Consider the following 24,670-nt stretch of genomic DNA (forward strand, 5'->3'; position numbering starts at 1 on the left):
TATATATATATAATTTGTATGCATAAAGGACTATTCGACCTTTCTAATATTAATTTAAGAAATTTTTTTATTTTTTGTTTTTCTTTTAATATTCAAAAGTCTGTATTAGAACTTTAAGTAAATTTAAATTACTTATTTCGGGATCAATTTAGAAATAATGTCTCTAACAAGATTTATTCTAAACACAAGATTCAAACCAAAATCTGTAATTAAAAATAAAATAATTTCACCATTATACCATTGTTATTTTAATAGTATAGAAGAAATTCAATGAACCTAATTAATATTGGGTAAGAAGCACCATATAAATAATGAAAAGGAAAACAAGTAAAGTCGAAGATGAACTCTTACTATAAAGTATAAACCGACAATTCCAAAGATGCATATAATGTAACCATTATTATCAGTCAAACTGTGTGAACATAACTTCATGTTTTTCTTTTTGAGCAAGCATCAAAACATTTTTCTAATTATTTATGGTGTACTTTAAAAAATAAATTTAAATAGAATAATGAGCACCTCCTTTCTTTTCAATGATGAAAAAAATAAATAATAAATTTGGTCCCTCATTTATTCACCATATATATATAGGTATTATGGTCCTTTTAAAATGTGTTCTATTTACAAATTTAAAGAAAATAAATACATTCTTGTTAAAACATTATAAAGTAAACAGTAAAATTTTGATGTAATTTATTGATAGTTAAACCATGAAATAATTAATTTAAAATATACTAAATAAGATATCATAAAGACTCAAATAAGAGTATATCAATAGCTAATAGCTGAGGAAGCAAAGTGCTATAAAATACATTTAATTTTTATGCCCTGATTTTTGTACTAATCTGCTTTCAAAAAGAGATCATATTTATAGAATTTTATTATCTTTATCGTAGCATATTACTTGTTTAATTTTTTTAAAAAAAATTAATATTTAAAATTTAAAATCTTAAATTCAAAAGTCTCTCATGCTACATAAAACTTTGTATCAATGGAGGACATGTATTTATGCATGTACTTAGTTACTATTCTGTTCATTTTAACTTATCACCATTATACTTTATCTATTTTAAGAAGTTTTTTTTAGTACTTCAGTTTCAATTTTCTTACGATGACTAAAAAGTTTAAGAACATCTAATACATTTTATAAATTATGAATTAGCATAATTCAAAAAGTTTCTTTTTTTTTTTTTTGTAAGTTTTTTTTTTTAAAGTTTAGTTATATCAAAATTAGATAAATATTTTCTTAACAAAGGAAGTACTTCCTCTATTTCTTCTTATTTGAAATACATGTAGTAGATCTGATTCATCTTTTAAATTTTTTTACTTAAAAGTATATTTCACTAAATTTTCAATAATTTTTTGCAATTTTATATTTAACTAACATTATTTTATATAGTAGTTATCTAATATTAAAATGAATAAGTATTCCCTTTATCTATATTAATAATTATTATATTAAAAATAATTATTTCATATTAATTGTTATAAATAAAATATTAAATTTTTTATTTAAAAAATATTTGAAAGAGTGAATTAATAAATGACTTTTTTTTAAAAATATTTTCTTAAACATGATGCAAAATGTAATGACTAATATAAAATGAAGGGAAGAAACAATAAATTGACAAGTGATTAACATTAAAATTTTGTGCAAATCTATAAGAAGAAAGTAACTCCAAAAATTAGATACTCCACATCTACTGTAGCATTGACGGCTGTTCAACTATAAATTTTCCTCCTCCTTATAAATCCCCCCTGTCTCTCTATATTGTCAGCTGGAAAGTGAAATTTTTGTCCGATCATAACATCTTCTCTTTAACATACATAGCTGATGAATTGAGTACTCAATACATTCAATTAATTAACCCATCAATTCATAAAGATTTTCAAAGTCGGTGATTTTGGATTCATTATTATAAAGGGTTTTTCATCTTCTTTATCAATGAAAAGGTGAAAAGGGTGTTGCTATTTCTTGTTTTCTTGAAAATTTGAGGTGTGTTTTATATAGTAGTATATGTGCATATTAAAGGTGGCGAATCAAGGAGATTCCGGCCAGTATGACAGAATTCCGTCGACAGCAGGTGATTCTGAAACTACAACGAATGAAGGAATTCCTCAACCGTATGAACAATCGCAATCTTTTGAAGAAATGTTACAGCAACAAATACAGCAAGAAACAGAGTATTTGATGTCGGAATCGGCTAATCCGATGTATACAGGGTATAGTCAGTCAAGGGATATGTCGGCAATGGTGACGGCGTTAACACATGTGGTTTCGGGTCGGAGAGAGGCAGAGTGGGGTTACAGGCCGGATATTAGCGGTGTTACGACTTCGTTTGGTGGTGGTGGTGGTGGTGGTTCAGGGAGTATTTATTCGGCAAATTCACCGTCTTCTTCGAGTTCAGGATCATGGGCTGGACAGAAAAGAAGACGTGATCAAGAAGAAAGTGTTACTGGAGAACAAGCTCAAAGGGGCTATGGAGGTATCGGAGAATTTAAAAATGGAGAATCATCTTCCTCTGTTAAGCTCGGTTCGTATCAATACTTTCCATTTAGTAAACTCTCTTCCGTCCTTTTTAGTTGGAAATATTGGGAAATCACATAGCTTGAGGCGTTGCTATTATTTCACCCGATATAAGTGTATCCTACGAGCTAAATATTTTGGGTTCATTTCAAGATTCTATCCCTTTATTTATTTATTTTTCTCAATTTTCAAATTGTTCTCTGTTTTGGACCGGATTTATGCTCTGTTTTCTTTATCTTGTATTGATTGATTTTGACTCTTTAAAACTTGATTTTGATTCAATATTATGGTTGGTTCCAGAAGAAGATACAAGCCTGGCAACGCCACAAACGAGCAGCGTATCAACTACTGCGGCGCAGACACCACCGCGAGCATCGGAAGTAACAGGTGAAGAAACAGGGGAGAGGAAGAGGAGATACAGAGGAGTAAGACAGAGACCATGGGGTAAATGGGCAGCAGAGATAAGAGATCCACATAAAGCAGCAAGAGTTTGGTTAGGCACATTCGATACAGCAGAAGCAGCCGCTAAAGCTTATGATGACGCCGCTCTTAGATTCAGAGGAAACAGAGCTAAACTCAATTTCCCTGAAAACGTCCGATTATTACCACAACAACAACAACAACCCACAACAAGATTAGCCATATCAACCTCATCATCAACTGCAGCTCCGCGATTCCAATTAATGTCTGCAGCATCAGCGCGATCACCATCACCATCACCATCACCATTTTTTCAATCATATAATCAACCTCCGCGTCAACCTGATCAGAATCAGCAACAACAGTTATTTCAGAGCTCAGATATGGCTAGAGATTATTGGGAATACTCACAATTACTTCAAAATCCAATAGATTTCCATGGAGGACAACAATCATCATCTTTGTTAGAACAAATGTTATTAGCTTCATCATTGGGAGTGTTGCATTCACATACATTTCCTTCTTCATCATCTTCTTCATTAGCAACTTCTGCAGCTTCTTCCACTACTTCCCCTGCATATCCCCTGTTTTACTCTGCTCAACAATCACGCTTCTTTCAGCCACAAACTCATCAAAATCAAAGCAATAGCAGTAGCAACACCTCAAATTTTCCTCCACCTTTTTGGACGAGTTCCGGCCACTATCCACCTTCTTCTAGCTAATTTTCATAATTCTCCCCTTTTTTTTTTACTTTTGTTTTTTATTTTACATATATTTTTTTATAAAAAATTTAAATAAGAATCGTATTTTTTTTCTTTTCTTCTCTTTTTGAGATTTTAGTTTCTAGTTTTCTTGTATTTTTTGCATTCGGATGAGATAAAATAGATATGATTTCTTCATTTTATCATATTTAGTAATGTCATACGTTTGATGTTTGAGTATAGAAAATATTTTATTAAAAAGTACGTGTTGATACATAAATATATTATTTAACTTAGCTTTAACTAACATTTGTACCATTCAAATTTGAATGTGCATAAGTTATGCTTGAATTTGTATAATTATCAAATAAGTAGACATTTGTATTTTATGTAGCGTTTATGTTACATAGAATATGTGTGTTCATTTGTTTAATCTTATATAAAATTTAAGTGATTGTTTACGTATATCAAAAGATTGAAGGACGAAGATATGAGACAGTGGTTTAATTAAATGATATATGTGTGTATTTTGAAAAGGAAAAAAAGGACACAGGTAGTCACTATTAGAGATCTCTATTAGAGGCATTTTTAGTTTTGTCCGTTTTATATATATATTAAGTATACAATACAAGAAGAATAGTACAAGGGAGAAGCATATGTAGGTTTATTTTCATTATAATGATACCCTACAAATCAGAAATGTTTTTTGTCATTTTTTTTTGATTATTTACAAAAGAATATTGTAGAAATCATCCAACTTGTGGTGTTGTCTATTCTTCTTTATTTTTTAGCTTTGCAAGTTACCATCACATTCAATTACTTCTGACAATTTTAATAGTGTTTGATTATCTTTGTGACTCTTTAAATATTTTTATTTTTTTGTGAATACTTGTTCCTTTATGTGGACCAATGCTTTTATCTTATAGTGAATCCATCTCTTACGTTATCCTAATAGATCTAATATAGTCAAGTTTCTTTTGTTAATTAAATGTAACTTTGGTTTAAATTAATGGAGAATTGTGTTAGTCTTAATCCTAACATAGTTTAGGTTTTATCCACATTTTTTGGTGGATTACGAGTGTACGTGATGCTGAGTTTTTTTCCCATAGTTTTGAAATAAAAATTAATATTATTCTATTTCTTGTTGGATTACGAATTTGATATAAATTATGTTATGATTAGTAATTTGTATTAGGATTAATTAGTTCTATCAAAAGATGAAACAATAAATTGAGATAAAACAATGAAATGACAAAAATATTTCTTTTTTTTAAATTAATTAATGTATCTCGAATTTCTTATCTGCTAAATAAGATGAAGAATATTTTTTGAACGATCTTCTTCTTTTAAGAAATTAATATAACAAATTAAATCGTCAATAAAAAATAATATCAATATATTTAATCCCAGCAAATCAAATGACTTCGTAGTTAATGTGTTTGATTAGATAGAGTTGAATAACGTAAACACCCCTTAGGTTGTTGCTATCTATTTGATGTTTACTAGTACCTCGTAAACAAAGCGTGAAAGAATGAGATTCTTGTGTCACCATTAATTATTATCTCAATCTTCTATTATTTTGTTTTCATTCTTTTTGTATCTTTGTGTTTTTTTAATGACCTAATCACATGATAATTGAAGTTAATTACGCTTGCATATATTGCTAATCAAGACTCAAAATGACATCTTGTCACGTAGTTCTTGAATAGGAACTCGGAGGTGGTCTTCCAACGTTTCTTGTGAATACACGTAAATGATTATCTCGGTGCATGAAAGCAAATCACAAGGACCTATTTTACGTAATTTTATCTTGTATTTTTGTGAAACGCTGTCTTCCAATCTTGAATTCGTGACCTCTTGGTCACATGACAATAATTTTTAAATACACATAGAAATATCAAAATCGGCCCATAAAATTATAATATATTTAATTTTTATTTTGTTAAAGCGGGTTAATAATTCACATATTCTATTAATTGAACTTAATTATATCTGCTTAATTTAGTTCATTTTAAAATTGAACTGATATATCGTCAGAATTGACTCTGAGAGAACACTGTCTAAATATTTTCAAGAGAACTTTTATTCTTTGATATATTTTTATAGTCATGATATACAAGGGAAACGTTCTATTAGGTACTTATGAATTTAAACTTAGGAAAAATTGAGTAGGTTGCGGAACTTATGATTTGGTTTTTAGCTCTTTTTAGTTTGACTTGCTTTAGATCAACTACGGGGTGCATTCGGTTCGGTTTTATACTATTCAGTTTGGGTTTTTGATTTTTGGTTTTGAAGAAGTATAACCCAAATCAAAATAAATTTGGTTTGATTTGTTTTTTCTCTTTTTGATTTGCATTTTTTCGATTTGGTTAATCGGTTATGTCAATAATTAGAAACATAATTTTTAAAACGTAAAACACAATACTTAAAAATATATCAATTGTAGATGTCCAAACATAAGAAAAATAAACTAAATCATAATGAAAATAACTAAAAAGGGATAAAAGTGGTTAACTCCAACTTAATTACATATATATATATATATATATATATATATATATTTTGCTTTTCCGATTTCCATTTTTTGTAAATCCGAAATCAAACAAAAAAACCAAACAAAGTAAATTGTAAATTCAAAACCAAACCAAGAATCCAAAAACCAATCCAAACTAGAATTCGATTTGATTTGGTTTGATTTTTCGATTTTAATCTATATAGTGCACACCCCTAAGACCAACTAATATTTTAAGCAGGTTAATGATCCACTCATTTATTTACTCAACTCATTTTTACATACTCAAATTCATTTCATTTCACTCATTTTACATACACACATTATTATTTTCTTTTCCCTAACTATTCACGGCGCAAGAAACTATTTATCTTGAATTATTCAAATTCGCATGATAAAATATCTATTAGAAGAAATCTTAGCACTTCTTACCGATGAAAACGTCAATTTCAAAGACAAGAAGTAGTTGTTCAGGTGGTATATAAACATCTTCCCCATTTATTAAAACAAAATTGTGCTAAAAACAATCACGATACGCATTCTAATTAATATTCTATCACTTGAATATGATTGATCAGTACGTGTTCTTACCTTAATTGATTACTTAATTAATCCTAATAAATTAACGTGATTTAGACATATTATACAGGTTCAGATAATTAAATTTTTAGTCCTCCAGTCACACACAGTATACAGGTTCAGATAATATGTGTGCATATGTATTATAGGGGGTGTTTGGCATGACTTAATTGGTTTCGAGTTTTTTTTTTTATGAAACAGTAAATATTGTCAACAATAATATTCGAATTAATTTATTTGCAAATACTATTATTTTTACTATAAATTAACAAAAGTTACCTATTTTATTTTCATACTTAAGTAACAAAAAAATATTTAAATTATTATTTTATATAGCAAAATAATTTGGACAAAGGATATTTTTTTTCTCACACAAGATTTCTATACAAATCATACTTGCTTTCCACGAACATATTACAAGTGTATTTCTCTGTGTCATATTATTATTATTGATCATATTTTCTCTCTTTCTTTTTGTGGTTGTTTCAGCTTGGAAATAATTATACTAGAGTTGAGTTGTGAACCAAACATTGTTGCAATTTTTTTACACAATTGGTTAATTAAGTACTCCCCATTTTTCTAATTACGTATCATTTTTTTTATAGTGTCCCTAATTACTTGTATGACAAATTAAAAAAGAATAAATCTTTTTTTTTACCTATTATATTTTTAAATAAGTATTTTGAAAAAATTAAAACTTTTTGAAAATCTTAAATTTTTAATTGATCCACTTTATAATTAATAGAGATAAAATAGTAAACTCACTATGTCAATGATTATTTATTAATAGATATGACGATTTAAAAATAGACAATTAGAAACAGATGGAGTATTAGTAATACTATGTAATTCAACAACAATAATTAATCTCTTCAAATATAGTACGCTAAATATACTCGCAGACACAATTTTGATTAGACACCTAACTTTAAGGGTGTTCTAATCTATTAGACGAATCAATGAGAAATTTATGTTATATAAAAAAATCACTCTATTTCCATCTAGTCAGCTCAGTAAGGAAATGTATGGTGAAAAATAAACTTTTATTAAAATAATGAGACTTTTTTTTTTGTGTGTGAAAAAATGATTATTATTTTTTATTTGTAGTAATTCAATTAAAATATAAGTGAGTATAACCATTAAACATTTTCCGGCGAATAATTTCAACAAAAGAAAAAGTAATTTTTTTAGTAGTGCTATTACGCACTTACACTATTTGAAAGTCGTAGTACAAAGTTAGGTTGAGCTTTGGAGACGTGTGATAAAATAAGAATTATAAGTACTATATATCTACCTTTAATATTAGACAGACACCTAGCCTTAATAATTACATTTATTTACATCAATATAACTTTATGAGACATCCGTATAATTATTTTGGTACTCAAAGACAAAATGATCACACAGATGCACTGGCTTTTACACCTAATTAGGTGGTAAATTTAGCTACATTATTTATTGAAATGTCTATATACATTTTAAATTATGAAGCTAAACAAAAATTCATCACACGTCATTTTCTTTCCACTTTTGAAGCACGATTAATTAAAGTCTTGAAGGAATGTATTAATACCTTAAATTAACAAGTGACAAAATTGATAGTGAAATGCGAAAATCTAGCCAAAATATTTGGAGCGTTAATTAGTTTAAGAAATGGTTCCATTGTTGCCATCACAAAATCTATTTTAACTTTAAAATATTAATTAATAATCTTTGATAATAGGGAAAAGGATCTGATATACCCCTCAACTTCGTCATTTGAAGCTGATATACCCCTCGTTATAAAAGTGGGTTCATATATGTCCTTACCGTTATACAAACGGTTCACATATACCCCTGCCGTTACAAAATGGCTCACATATACCCTTCATTTAACGGAAGTCAAAAAATTAGTTTTAAATTTATATTTATTACTTCTAATTTTTTTTTTAAAATTATTTAGGGGTATATATGATTCTTCTAACAAAGTTCAAGGTATATTTTAATTTTTTTCATACATAAATTATTTTTTGACTTCTTTTATTATAATTATTTGAGTTTCTTATTCTTATTTTGTTTTTGTCTTTCATTCCTTAGTTTAAAGAAAAAAAATTTAAATTTTTTTTTTGTGTGTATTGTAATTTAATTTCGTATTCGAAGAAAAAATTTGGTCATCTACAATAAGTTTTACAATAATATTAGTGAAATATAAATAAATTTGATTATCAAAATAATAATTATAAATTAGTTATTGAAACAAAAAAAAGTCAAAAAAAAATATGTTTGACGAGGATTAAATTTACTCACATGGGATTATATTTTTTAGAAAAAATAATAAAAAGTTAGATTAAAATTATTTTTTTTCATTTCCGTTAGAGGAAAAGGGTATATGTGAGCCATTTGTTTACAAGTAAAGGTATATATGAGCCACTTTCATAACAAGGGGTATATCAACTCTAAATGACAAAGTTATGGGGTATATCAGACCCTTTTCCCTTGATAATATTATAATATAAATTTTCGATAAAAATTACTGAATTCCGATAAATGAGCATTAGTTGCTACACTATTGATCCGCTCCCATGCTTATTCTCTTTAGGAAAGTACACTTCCAAGTGTCGGACATTCGTGCAATTAATTATTTTTTTAGAAAATAAAATAAAATTGTAGAATAAAAGATATAATAAAGTCATCTTTCCATGTACGCATGTTTCTCTAGAAAATAGTGTAATTTTTTTTTAGAAAAAAAAACGTGTTAAGGGGCTCAATTAATAATTGTTTTATTCTCTCTATTTAGCCGTTCAAATAAATATTTTTAATTATAACACAAATATAGTGGGTGAGCACTCCAAACCTAAAGTTAATTAGCTCAATACTTTATATTTCTTTTTAATAATTTTTACATTTATGATTATTTTTTCTTAATAAAAGTTAATTTTCATGCTGATGATTATTCTCTTTTGGTCTCCAATCTTCATCACATAAAAGTGAAAAAAGCAATGCTGTGTAATCCTTTTGCACTTTTATTTAACTTACTTTCCCCCCTTTTTTTTTTTGTAATACTTCGAATTGTGACATTTTGTTCATATTACTTGACCTTATTATTATTATTGCTTGACAAGTACAATAGTTACAATTTCCTTGAACTTAATTATTTCAACATTAATTCTTTGGAGAACCTTTAAATATTTAGTAGAGATTATTCGTTATATATTCATTTGTGTGTAAAAAAAATTTAGTGGACTTATAATTCACGGGCTTAGAAAATTATATAAATATGAACAATTTTTAACAAAAAATATTATCGGGAATTAAAAAGAATAAAAGAAGTGCATTGGCTACGATATTACAACCTCTGCTCCTGACTCCAGATCGAAACGTTACGATTAACTCCGATGCTGCTTGCTGGTGGAGGTTGGGAGTATCTCAACTATGAATAAGAAATCGAAGAAGCCCTAGATCCGCCTCTTACTTACCTACCTTCCCAGACTAGCTAGTCAGGGCGAAGCATTCTTAGCATTAGTAGTTTTGGCACGATAGACTCATGAGATGTGACCTCATAATGGGTCGGTGAGAATGGCTCGTAATCGTGCATTCAATCAATTTCCGTACACATTTTGATGTCTTCGATTTTTTTTCAAACTAAAATCAGGCAACGGACCAATGCAACGTTGCAGCACTCCTTAGTTCATTTGTGTCTAGTACTTTCGATAATGAAATATAAATTTATTAGTGAAAGTTCATCAAAATCATAATCAATAATAAGATAAGTTTGACATATAATTTAGAAAAATGATAAATATATAGCTACACAGATGTCACAATGAAGAGGTGTGAGAAATATCAATTAGCTATGATTAATTTTAGGAGAGACAGAGATAGATCAAAAACTATCAAGAGAAATGATTAAGTAAGATATGACACACATATAATAATTTATTAAGAACATGATCCTAGACATGTAAATTAAAAATTAAAAGAAAATATTAATAGATTTTCGAGCGTTATTTATTTTCCTTTTCAGTAATATCATTAGCTTATCATCCTACTATCCTATTGTTTGAATTTACTATCATTTGTCAATTGTTTCCTTCGTTTATCATACTTGCTACTATTTTTTTTTCATCATTTAATATATGTTTCACTTGTATCGAAGATTTATTAAAAAATATTTTTTTGATTTTCATCTCACACCCTAAAAGTCAACTCAAAGGAAGGCAGATTGTCCAAAATCTTATAAGAAATGCATCTATCTCATTAATTATTGATGTAAAAATTTTTGTCATTCTTTAACAGATAATAATATTATTATCATTATTTAGCTAAATTTTAAATTGTAAACTCATCTCAGCCTACTTAGAAGGTTACGTCTCAAACAAGTATTTGCTTGTCACTTTCTTCTCCCTGCTAGAATGTTTTTTCATTCTTAAAGAGGAAAACTTTTCCCTTTTTTTCTTCTTTTTTGTTCTTTTTATTATAATATTTCTATTTGTATATCTATATATTGTTAAATTTGATGATTTAAGCACCCACGCGTAGAACACGTGACCTATATTGGATGGGTATGTTATTAAATTTAATGCTAACCTAAGCACCACATATGGTATAGTGCAAGTGCAATGAATGATAATTTAAAAAAGAACCTTATAGTTGTCCCACACATATGCATATAATAAATTAAATTATTTTTTAATTCTTTTCATACCCCTATTCTAAAGACACATTGACGTGTATAGGTTGGTGACAATGAACTACTAGAAAAAAAAAAACAAATTGGCAAGAATTTGCCACGTGGTATTAAAAAACCATATATTATAAAAGGAAAAAAGTTACTTAAAATATAAAATAAAATAATGAGGGTATTTCTCTTTGTGTTGGTTGTTTACCTACCTATTTTGGGAAAGATGAAGGTAGGAACAATCAACTTTTTCATGTCTAAACGTTCTACTCGATATTAATTTGTGATCAATATTTATATTAAATAATTTAATTTTAATAGTTTAACATTAAAGGCAGGAATATATCTTTAACTTTGATTAAAGATTTTGATATTTAATTAAGAAAATAGAAAATTCCTTTATAAGAAGTACTGATTTTATTTCATATAGAAAAGTTCATTATGCTTAAATCCCGATTGTAGATTCTGTAGAAAACTTAAAGCAAAAAAAAAAAAAGGAAATCTTTTTAAATATTTATTTGAGTATCCAATAAGTTATTCCATTTCGAATTTTGGAATCTCACTTTAGCATAAAAAAGAAATTTTCTTTAAAAGAAGTCATAAAAGTGCTTGCTTAGAGCCCCACTGGATATAAAATAAGCAAGTATGTTTTTGAAATTGAAGTTTATGTAATTTCGATTGTAAGATTATATTTTTTATTTGAAAAATGATTAAATTTTTTTAAATTGTTATACGATGAATAACCTTATAAAATAAACGAAATTATAATTCATATATAAGCTATAAGAATATCCTAAGACATTGCATAGATAAATCATATATATCTGCATGTTCCTTTTATAAATAAAATCACAGTTCATAAATAATCTACAAGAATATCCTAAGACATTGCATAGATATATCATATATATATATGCATGTTCTTTTTTATAAATAAATATTTTTAATTACAAACTTTTAATTACACATAATTTTATAAAGATTTACTAGTCAACAATAGTAAAAACTAACAATTCTTTAATCTCCTTTTACAAATTACAAACAATCTCTTCACACCAAACATGAATTTTTTTGTTAAATTTAAAATGATGAGTTTCTGTTTACTAAATATACACTTATGAAACAAAGTTTATATATGTCTTTAAAAAATAATTAAATCGTAATTTGAATTCATAAAACACATGTCCAAATGTTAATTCAAAATCAAACTTTATATCATGTATCTAATTAATGCAAGCTTAGTATATTTTCTATTACTTTATGTTAAAGAGCTTGTACATGCATGTATCCTATTTTAGTATAATGAAAAAAAAAAAAGGGGGAAAAGAATGCAAATCGACTTGCTATTTTCACCAAATTATAATGCTTGTAACTTATCACTGTTTCTGCTAATAAGGTGATAAAAACTCATATCAATTATCATAGAATTATTTAATGAACTTGAATGAAAAATATCTTTACTTGAAATGACTTGCACCAACCTTGATAAATAATGTTGTATCGTATTATTTGGATTCTATCCACCCTATCCATGTATAAGAATTATTTGGATCCATATAGAGTTATTTTGGTTATATTTTTTAAAAATAGTAACTGTTATATACTTATTTTTGAAAGATCATGAGTTTAAGTGTATTAAATTAAAATGATTATGAATTGAAAAATACGATAAGAAAGAAAATATGACAAACAATACAAATAATTAGGTGTGTCAAAATCCGCCCCTTTGACACCTCTACAAATTCAGCCCAAGCTTAAATTTAATTCAATCTGCCCCTTGATATCTCTATAAAATTAGGGCATAATACATATATGTTGAACCCTAAACTTGACTTCAAATTTTAACTTTGATTTCCAACTTTCATAATGCACAAACAGGCACTATAACTATCCAACTTTTAAATAAATAAATACATGAGTCCTACATAGCACAATACACGTAGGACACGACGTAGGACAAAAAATGACATGTAGGACATGTGTGTCTATTTGTTCAACTTTATACAAGTTTAAGTGCTTACTTGTGCACACCCAAAGTTGAAGGGCATAAATGTGATTCGAAGCCAAGTTAAAGGGCATATTTATGTATTATGCCTAAAATTAGGGTGTATATCTACCGGTTCTGTTCGATTTTTATTTCTTATTGATTCGGTTTATCAGTTTTTAAATATACTAAATCAATAACCATACCAATAAGACATTTTTATCAATTTTTGATTTATTGATTTTGATTCTTAATAGTTCGTTTTTTAATTTACCCAATAAAAAAATATTTACATAAACTACATATATGACTTCTCCGATAATTAATTAAAGGGAAAATTATATATAATGACAAACTAACAAATAAAATTAAATGTTATAACTACACTTTGATTTAATTGTGCCTCGTAGCAAACTGTTTGCCAGTCATTTCTCTCCTTCAAACTCTCGCTCGCCACTCTCCCTCTCTCGCTCCATCTCTCGCTCCCTTCCTCTCACTTTTATACAAAACAAGTGTATAAAATGCGTTTCTATTTGTATAAAGCGAGAAAAAGAATCATATATATACATATATTTTCGTTCCCCTCTCTCATCTCTCCCAGATCTCGCTCGCCACTCTCCCAGATCTCGCTCGCCACGCTCGCCTCTATCGCGTATACAAACAGAAATGAAATGTATAAATTGTGTTTCTGTTTGTATAAAGCAAGAGAAAATTGTATATACACTTGCTGATACATATATTTTCGTCCTATACACTTATAATTGTACAATACAAATATTCCCATGTCCAATTTTCTTTTTCCTTTCTCTTTTTCTCGTTTTATACATACACAAATTATACAATTGATTTGTATATAACTACTTTCTTTTGTATATGTATAGCGAATTATACAATTGATTTTTTGTATATATATAATGAATTATACATATTTATGTTTGCTATGGGGGACAATCATGCAAACTTTGCTAGAGCATACAAATATGAATTTTATGTTTGCTATATGTGAAAATTGTTCTTAATAATTAATTATGTGTACCAATTCGGCCGGTTGTAGCCCAATATTCAGAAATTGGCAACAAATAGTCATATTTTAAGCTTCTGGGCCAAATTGAGCAGCCCATTAACATTGTCTCTCTCTCTTTCTGAAATTATCAATTTACTCTTTTCTTTTCTTAAAATATATCTGTACTTTTTAAAAATAAATAAATAAATATATATCTGTACTGTTATAAATATATTTGTATTTTAGCAAATTTGGATTTCTTTGGAGAAAAATCAGGAATAATACGGACCAAGACAGTTTCTCTTATAAATAAATAGTTTTTTCCTTCATTGTAATTCACCTTTGAATGTTCCTCAATCTGAGTCAATTCCTGGTCATCCAAGTTAAGTGAATTGTCTTGAAATATCATTTATGTTTTATTTAAGATTAAATTATCATTCAACTATCACTATTTTCCTCCAAATATACTTGAAATTTCAAAATCATCACTTTCTCCTAGTTGACATGACATGTCATTAAATTTCTTTTTTAATAAGAGACTAAATTTAATTCATTAAATCCATTTAACTAATGTAATGATCATATTATTTTTTAATTTTTTTATTAGTTTATTAAAAATAAATTTTCATACTTGAATCTTTTATCATAATTAAACTTTTTATTTTTTTATGTTATGAAGAATACATTTTAAAAATGTACTATAATTTTTATCAATTTTGAATACTTATAAACACTTACATTCAAAAAAATATTGATATACAAATCAGTCATGAACGCTAATTTATATCAATTAATCATAAGTTGTATGATAAATCAATAATATTAAAGGTCAATTAATTATTAAAAAATTAATTATTTGGGTGCTTTGAAATCCATATATACTTACAATATCGTTTTTAAAAAGAACATATTAACTGAATAATTAGTCTATTATTAAAAAAAAGAGCAACTATGCAAAAAGCCTTTTAAGCAAAGAATTGATCAAAGCACCCAACATGTCTTATATAGGTAAGATATTGAGTTTGAATTTCAACGTACCATAATAATAATAAAATGATGACTAAGGTAAAATTATATATATATTTTTGATGAAAAGTCAAGAAGTTCCTCTCATTGAATTTGCTTCATTTCCCGAAATACTGAATGTGGTAGCAGTACATGATAACTTTGAAATCTGCTCAATTGCTTCATTCTATCGTGTGAATATGGTAATGAGAAGTTTGAACGAAGACAAATGATTGAACCTTTAGATAAGGGCGTGGAGGGACAAATTAAAATAGTCATCATTTTGGTAATTAGAAAAGGAAGAATACCTTGGGTTCTCCAAAATAGTCCTTCAAAATGTGAAGACAATTATCAAAATGGTATGAAAGGTCATTCGACACACGATTATCGTGTGATCGAATTTAATAAATTTATAAATTCTTCATTGAAATAAAGGAAGATAAAATGGTGGTACACTTAGGCCTTTTAAAGTGATGTTAAGGTATTTCATGTGTTTTATCTAAAAAATAATTTTCGAAAAGAGTTTGTTTTATTTAAAGGGTATTTTCGACTTTTAGGAGTCGCCACTTAATTTTTAAGAAAAATCAAGAAAACTTTGTTCCTAAACAACTTAAACAGAAAAAAATTGTTTTGAAACTATTTTTAGGGGGTTCGGGATTCTTATTAGTGTCTTAGGAAGGTGTAAGGCACCTAAGACACTCCGCTAACTTACGGTTTTCCGATGATTAACTTATTTGACTATGTTTATTTTAACTTTTGCGAATTTTGTTTTATAAAACTTTATTAGAATTTTACTTGAACACATTTACAAGTTTTAAATATTTAGTTTATCTTACAATTTGCGAATCTTTACAAAGCCTAACTTAAAATTTTATCTAGACAAATATTACAAGTTTTTGAAATATTTATCTTGCCAATTTTCAGTTTTTAAGGTTAAAGCACTTTGTATTCAAACAAACTTGTAGAATTCGAAATTTTGAACTTATTAGAAATTTAGACAAAATTACAGGTTGAAATTATTTATCACTTTGAGATTCCGCCAACTTTAACTCTCTAAGTTTGACTTGCGAATTTTGAAACGTCTATCAATTTAAGATTTAATTTTACGTTTTAAATTCGATAAAGTAAATGGCGTTCGGTGGGGTTTGGAGTTTTCTAATCCTAGACTAACGGCATTCAAAATAAAACGACATAAGCAAATAGTAAAGAGAGAGAGAGAGAGAGAGATTCAGGTCCAAGTTTCGGATGCTGTTCGCCTTGGCCGAAACTCGGACCCACCTGCTTTTGGGTTCTTGACCCATTTTCTTTCGCACCTGTCCTAGACTAAGCATACAAAAATAAATAGGAAAGTAATAAAACAACAAGGGCTTATGCCCATTACAAAATAAAATACAGAATAATAAATGAAGTAAAGTCTTCTAGTCCGTCTTCTTTAAACTTCTTCAGTCTTCGCGACACTTGACTTTCTACGCTTGCCCGTCTGGGTTGACTCGGCAAAATTTCCGAGCCTTCATGGCTCTTCTAAGTGCAAGGATGAAATGGAGTCCAAAATGGACTCGAGAAAAATTTCCCATGCGACAATGTGAAACATATTAGTATATGAGCGATAATGCCTAACTCAGTGTTTCAAATGAAAGGCACACAAATAGGAATACAAAGGGAGAAGCAGCCAAGGAAACTCCAACTTCCATATCAATCAAAATTAGTGCACGAACCAAGCCTAGACAGTAACAACTTAAACTCGGACCTAAACAAACTCCCGCTAAAACTAACAACGAACAAACGTGAACCATTGAAGTTGACATACAAAAGACACCCTAAGGAAAATACTTTGAATGTACTGTTACTCCCAGCTGTGTATTCTATTAATATGGCGTACAACATTTGTTTAAGCTAACCCTTAAATCAGCATGACAAATCCCAGCAAACAACATGACATACTTCGCAAGTTATAACTAGAACTCGAACTATAAAGAAACCACATAATTATTACTCCAAGCCGAGGAAGATACATACATCGAACAGAATGTTGAAACCATTGATTAGCATGCTGTCAAGGAGAACTAAATAGAACGTGGGCACGAAATCAATACCTAAGGCTAAGAATCCGCACGACTTCACATGACAAACTAGAAACATGGAAAATTGCTAGGGTATACGAAACTGACCATATATATACTCGCATTCGAATATCCCGACATAACATGACCCCCCCCAAAGTTTTGACACAGAGGCAACAAAGTGATGAGCATCATCACGTTATCGAACTTCAGAAACGAGATGGACTACGACTAGTATGATAAGATTTACGCTATGACAAACTCGTAATCGACATATGAGCAGCTTCAGACAAGAAAACACAATAGAGCAACATCATGCTACACGATATCTCTGAAATCGAACCCAAACCCAACACATACATCACTTTATTTTTACAACAGACCATCCATGTACTCAACACTCAACATTCGAGCAGTTGACTCATTTAACCCAAGATGAACGAAACAAAGCACACATTGTCGACAGCAGCAGCATTCAAAGCATCAAACAATGAAGAAGCATTTCGAAATAGAGGAGACGAGAAGATAACGAGAGACAGGGGAATATTACCTGTTCGGAAGCAGCAAACTGGGACGGTGAGCAGCAGGCGACAACAAACAGCAGCGACTTCCACCGACTCGAAACTGAAAGGCAAGCCCCGCTTCGAACACCTTCAACCGACAGTTCCGAAGAAGAAGTGAAGGAGGAAACGAAACTTTCGACTTCGAGGCCTTCAAACGGAAATTCTAACTCCCCTTTCGTAGTTTCAACTCACTGTTCTCGCGGAAAGGAACAAACAGGAAAAGAAAGTCACAAATTTTCTCTCGATTTCCTCTCTGTGAACAAGCTCTCTCAAATTTTCAACCAAAGAATGTCTAACCCTTTTTTGAAGACGGAAGGGGTTTATATAGGAGAAGAAGAATTAGGGTTTCGAATTTTGGGCGGGATCGAAGATGGCTCATTTCGATTTTGAAATTCAAAATTGTTTCCCTTATCGGAGCAACACCTTTTCCCTGAAGTTTCGACTCCATTCCGAAATAAGAAGGGGAGAATGGACGGTTTGGATGGAGAGGAGTGTCCTTGGGTGGTTACGTGTCTCGATCTGGAGCTGCAAGGACAAAACCGTGTCTGGAAAAGCTGAACGATCCAACTCGGCCTGCTGCGAGGTGCGTTGGCGAGGGAAAGGGGAGCGTACGCGTGAGGGAGACGCGGGAGAGGATGAGAGAGGGGGAGTCTGGGCGTGAGGGAGAGAGCGTGGGATGGTCGCGTCTGGGGGGATTTTCCCGTTTTTGGGTCTGTTTCTCCCTTTTTGTTTTTCTGCGTTTGCGTCTGTTCTTTTGTTCTTCCTGGAAATGGCGTGAAGGGGAGGAAGAAGGGGATGGGGTCGCGGGTTATTGGATCGGGTGTTGGGTCGGGTCATGGGTTTAATGGAGGTGGGCTGTCTGAAGGGAATTGGATTGGGGCTGGGTGTGGGTAAGTCGAGATGGGCCTGGGAATTTAATTGGAATGGCGGAAGAAAAAAGGGGAAAGGTGGGCCTGGGAGGTAGGAGAGTGGGCCTGGAAATTAGGAATAAGGTGAGGGGGCCCAAATTTGACTCTTCCAAATTAAATGGAAAAAGAGTTCAATTTGAATAATAGCCAATCGATTTAAAAACGAATTTGGTATAAATTTATTAACGAGCCTATTTATTTAGCAACATAACTATTTAAATTATAAAATAATGATTCAAAATATAGTTGTGATTTAAAATAAACTAGTTTAATAGAATACTCTCTAAACTTAAGATATACATATATACATATACATATACATACACACACACACACACATATATATATATATATATATATATATATATTTTGAATAATCATAAAATATACTAATTATATATAATTAAAGAAATATATACCTTATCTAAATTTATGCTAAAAGTATCCGAAATAACATGAAATCCGTGTATTATATTATCTAATTTGCGCAAGATTTATAAAATTAATTAATTTAAATTATTCGGAAAACTCACGAAGCTCGATAATTAATTCATACCGGTGCGGGTCAAAATTGGGTGTCAACATCATGAATCATGTGACAACACGCGAAATTAATTGTAAGCTCCAAAAGAGCTATTGTGTTACTATTGTAGGAATAATATTTAGGTTGTAACAAGTCTAAAATGGCTTTTTAATTTTTTTTAAAAAAATTAAATAAAAAATTATTATATCGAGACTATAAATTATGAGAAGATTTAGTATCTTCAGATTACTACAACCAAAGTTGGTTATAAATATTTATATAAAAGGTTTTCAACCTTTTCTCTTGTTTGTTGTATTCAAACATGGACATGATTATGGAATCACATGCAAAAGTAAACTAGAAGTTAACCGAAAAAAAATCAGTTGACATGCCTGATTGGTCATTTCGGTTCAAATATGATGCAAAAGTAATTAAGAATTTACGTGGCTATATGTTGAAGAAATAAAAGATTTTTCAAGAATTTTCTTGTGTTGCTTGCTCTCATGATAAAATAATCATTGTATTATTGTATTCCCTGATATTTTGAAACGTATAAAATGGTGAATATGAGCTTGTTCACCTACCATGTGGACCGTTTGCTATTATATGATGGTTACAAATTTAATCTATGTGATGGTCTCATGTGTTTTGTTGTCAATTTACGAATTGATTTATTGGTTATGCAAATGTTAGAAGATTATGTCATGTAAGAACGTCTGTCTATTTTTTTTTTAGTTTTATACAAATTTAAGTATCTATCTACACACAATAATTGAATCCTCAAAAACTAGGGAATCCTCGAAGTTGAAGGACATAATTGTTAGCCAAATCTAAATTAAGAGTTATATTTATGTATTATGTCTAAATCCTTCTAAAATCAATACGTGTGAGTATGTATGATGAGTATGTATGATTCTAATATATAGTGATCGTCTTCTCCCATAGTTATTTCATTGTTAAGGTCAATTCCTAGATCTAATGTCATTGCATACGTTTTACTGCAATACTAAACGTTCTTACTTACCTTTCACAATAGACATAGACCTGATCCATTCCATCAGGTCCATTCCGTCTTTAAAGGATGAATCTTTAAATTAGAGTATTTTGTAGTTTGCTGACTAATAAAAGTATTTATTTATTTTCTTTAAAAAATAATCTAAAAGTTATTTTATTTTTGTGGTTGTGAGGAATTGTTGAACTCTTTAAGTGATTGATTGTAAAAGAGACATTTAGCTAATAACTTGATTTAGCCAAAATTGTTTATCGCAGTACTTGTCAAGGTGAGTTGATTGCCTTAGTGGTCACTCAATTTGTGGTAATCGACAATCAAAGATGACCACCTAAGAATGGAAAAACCTCATAGGATGTTTACGTAAGTTAATATAATTTTTATTATTACATAATTTGATAAAGTAAAATAAATTAAAAATTAACTAAATAATACGCATGTTAGGTGCAGATAAATTTTACCAAAAAAAAAAACAACTTTATTTTGTCTTTCGAAATTATCTTACTTATCTAACTTACTTTATTGATAAGCTAAATTTTGTAATTTTTTAGAAAAGAAGTGACAAGTCTGATTTAAGAAAATATTCAAAAATACAAATTTAGAACATAGAATCATATTAAGAACACATCATTCCACTAATCAATATATTTTTTATTCCAAAATTAAAAGAAGCTCAAGCGTTCAAATCATTCCATTTTAAGAGGATGAATCAATCTCAAAATTAGAGTATTTATTAAATTGTCGGCTAGAAAAAAGTTACTTTTAGATGCTTGTCACGACTTTATTGGACTCTTCAAGAAATTGATCGTAGGAAGATTTAGCAAATAACTTAATTTAGCCAAAGTTCAAATTGATTACTTTAATGACCACTCAGACTTTATCTTTTTTACTTTAAGAAGAACTATTGAGGTGACGAAGTTTATGTTTTTTAAAATGGTCCAAATACTATTTTAGAACATGGATCAAATATAAACAAAGCCACCCTAAATTTGATGCACCGACCGAGATGAAGTTAGATGGGGTTTGTGGGTTCGAACGAATTTACTGACTTTTTTCATAAATGTTGTATTTGTAATAGAAATTAAATAAATTTGTATGTTAATTATTGATTTGTGAACCCCTAATAAAATTGATTGACCATTCAGTGATAAAGAAGTGACCGTGAAAAATATTTTTCAGGCTGGAGTTGTGGATTTGAACCCCATCTCTTCTTTTAAAAGAAAATTTAAAATCCTAAATTTTTAATTCTGACTCCGCCTTTCACTCACCCATTCATCTTAAGGGGATAAGTCTTGAAATTAGAGTGTTTATTGCTTGTCTGCAGGTAAAAGTTTTTTTTTTAATTACTTGTCGAGACTTGTCAACTCTTTAAGCAATTGATTATAAGAAAAATTTAACAAATAATTTAATCTAGCCAAGAGTTTTTTTCTCCTATTGCTTGTCAAGGTGAGTTTTGCCTTAATAGTCATTTAATTAGTAGCAATTGACCATCAAGGATAACTTTAATTATTTTATTTTTAAAAATTGTATCTGACTTTTCTTAAATTCATTTTTAATTATTACCTTAGGTGAATTTTCTACTTTCCAAAGTGAATTAATAATGTGGCAAATTTGATTTCAAATTCTGTTTATTGTACAATTCAAGCAAATACTATTCAAACCCCTACAAGAAGCATGAAGTGGTAAGATGCCTAGCTAGTATCTCTCGTGATTTTTTTTTTACATCAATTGTTTAATTTATCAGATATATTCTTCCCTACTTCTCATATCAGTATTTTAATATAATTATTTTTTCATAAATATATGTATCATTATTTTACGCTATTTTTATTTTATTAACAAAATGAATAGCGGATAAAAAAGTCTCTTTTTTAATATAACTAATCATTCTTATTCTAGATTAATACACCACAAGACCTCTCGTGAATGCTTACTTAAGCTACGAAACGAGTGGCCCCACTTCCATGGAAAAATTTAACGATAACTTATTAAATTCATAGAGATAAGATTAAGCATTGGTGTTTATCTTACAAAAAAATTGAAGGCAAAATTGAATTTGTAATCGTCCAAATATTATCTTCCACAAAGAGAAAGGGACTTACTATTAAGAATTATCAATTACAAAATGGAAAAAAGAAAAAAATAATCATAATTTATGAAAACTATCAAATTTTTCTCCTAGCTCTTATATCTCTCTTCTCTAATGAGAAAATCATAGTTAATAGTACTTATTAGCCCGTTGAAAAGATGTCTACTTNATAGACAAGAAAAGATATCGTACGCCAAAACAAATGAAACATAAGAGGGAATTTTTTTTTTTTAAAAAAAAGAAATGAGAAATCTTTAAGAAATAGTATGTTGAAAAAGTCACTGCCAAGTCATGTCATATCAGGCTTTTCGAGCTCCTTTGAATCTGATACTTGCTAATGAGTTTCAGAGGCATTCCGAACTTGCAGGGAAGACCCATGACGAAATTTTGAGGCCATCCTCAAAATTTCTGTCCCAGTTTCTATTGTAAAGGGGAATAGAAATCTTGGGAGATATATGACTGAGCCCTTGTGGCGCCTACGTATCCCGTTGAGGCAGGAATCAGGTCAAACGTAGTTCCCCCTTAAAGGTTGACAGGAATAAAATTTACAAAGGAACCGACCGAGGCCGACAAAGGCCGCCTACGTATCTCATTCTTGAGAATTCAGGTCGAACGTAGTTCATTACAAGAGGAATAATACTTCAAATTGAACAAATACAAGCAAACAGAACGATTACAGATAAATGAAGGAAAAATGTAAAGCGAAACTTCACGCATAGTATCTCTTGACAGCATCTGAGTTGACAGGCTTGGGCCACACAGTGCCATCCATCTCTGACAGGACCAGAGCACCTCCAGATAACACCTTACGAACCATGTAGGGGCCTTGCCAGTTTGGTGCGAACTTTCCTTTGTACTCATCTTGATGAGGGAAAATACGCTTAAGGACCAACTGACCAACTTCAAAACTTCTGGCTCTTACTCTTTTGTGAAAAGCGCGAGTCATTCTCTGTCTATACAACTGACCATGGCAGACGGCGACCATTCTCTTCTCTTCAATCAAGGCTAGTTGATCAATCCGTTTGCTAACCCATTCAGCGTTACTTAACTCAGCTTCTTGGATGATCCTTAATGACGGTATCTCTACTTCAACAGGCACGACTGCTTCCGTTCCATATACTAGCAAGTATGGAGTAGCCCCAGTCGATGTTCTGACCGTTGTTCGATAACCTAGTAGAGCATATGGCAACATTTCATGCCAACCTCGCTGTTTGTCAATCATTTTCTTCAAAATCTTCTTGATATTCTTGTTGGCGGCCTCTACAGCTCCGTTCATTTGAGGGCGATAAGCAGTTGACCTTCGATGAATAATCTTAAATTGTTCACAGATCTCGTTCATCAGATGACTGTTGAGATTTGCACCGTTATCAGTAATGATGGATTCTGGAACTCCAAATCTGCATATCAGATCGTTGCGGACAAAATCGGCCACCACTTTCTTGGTTACCGACTTGTAAGAGGCTGCTTCCACCCAGTTGGTGAAATAATCAATGGCAACCAAAATGAATCTATGTCCATTAGAAGCGGCTGGCTCTATAGGACCGATGACATCCATTCCCCACTTTCTTTGTCGTAGTCGTCAACCTCGTCATCATTTACCTCATTTTGCTCGTTTAGCTCATGACATGACATGACATTGACAGGTTTATAACTTACGTTACTGAAATCATAAACAGACACAATTAGGAAAGTAAAATATAACAAGCAATTAAATAAACAAAGTCAAAATAAGGAGGCTTTCATTTAAATCAAACAAAATGCGAGCTTGGGTCATGGCACAGGGCCGTGTCGCCCTTTTTAAACATCACGACAAAAATTAAAAATTCAAGCAATTAAGAGAATGCAGAAATGGTGGGTCTCGGGCCTCTTCCGGACGACCACCGATTTTGGTATGCACAAAATAACTCCTTTCTACCACAGAGTTCGGGACATCAGGATCGGCGTAGACGTCCAATTTTGCAGCATCTCCCCTGGTTCCGCATCACGAATGACAGCTGGCTCAGCCTCCTCCTCGATGATGGAATTGTTCTCCTTGAAAGGGCCACAGATTCCTTCCCCGCCATCTTCGTCTGTTTCTATCATGTTGGTGTTTTCACCCCCATGATTCGGCAACGGATTCGTGTTGACGTT

General features: G+C 30.2%; 2 protein-coding genes across 2 annotated transcripts; one reads left to right on the forward strand and one right to left on the reverse strand.

Moving 5' to 3' along the window:
• The first annotated feature begins 2,017 nt into the window (after nucleotides 1–2,017).
• Nucleotides 2,018–3,762, forward strand: LOC107016176 (ethylene-responsive transcription factor ABR1-like). The gene is made up of 2 exons (XM_015216666.2): nucleotides 2,018–2,534; nucleotides 2,828–3,762. The coding sequence occupies exons 1-2, from the start codon at nucleotides 2,018–2,020 to the stop codon at nucleotides 3,667–3,669; spliced, it is 1,359 nt and encodes a 452-aa protein (XP_015072152.1). The 3' UTR covers nucleotides 3,670–3,762.
• Nucleotides 3,763–23,249: 19,487 nt separating this feature from the next.
• On the reverse strand, nucleotides 23,250–24,622 carry LOC107016989 (uncharacterized protein K02A2.6-like). The gene is made up of 3 exons (XM_015217283.1): nucleotides 24,456–24,622; nucleotides 24,103–24,200; nucleotides 23,250–24,001 (listed from the first exon to the last, which is right to left on the reverse strand). Exons 1-3 carry the CDS (start codon nucleotides 24,620–24,622, stop codon nucleotides 23,250–23,252), a joined length of 1,017 nt encoding a protein of 338 aa, XP_015072769.1.
• Nucleotides 24,623–24,670: the final 48 nt, after the last annotated feature.

The sequence above is a fragment of the Solanum pennellii genome, chromosome 4 (genome assembly GCF_001406875.1).
Source record: "Solanum pennellii chromosome 4, SPENNV200".
Taxonomy (NCBI): Eukaryota; Viridiplantae; Streptophyta; class Magnoliopsida; order Solanales; family Solanaceae; genus Solanum; species Solanum pennellii.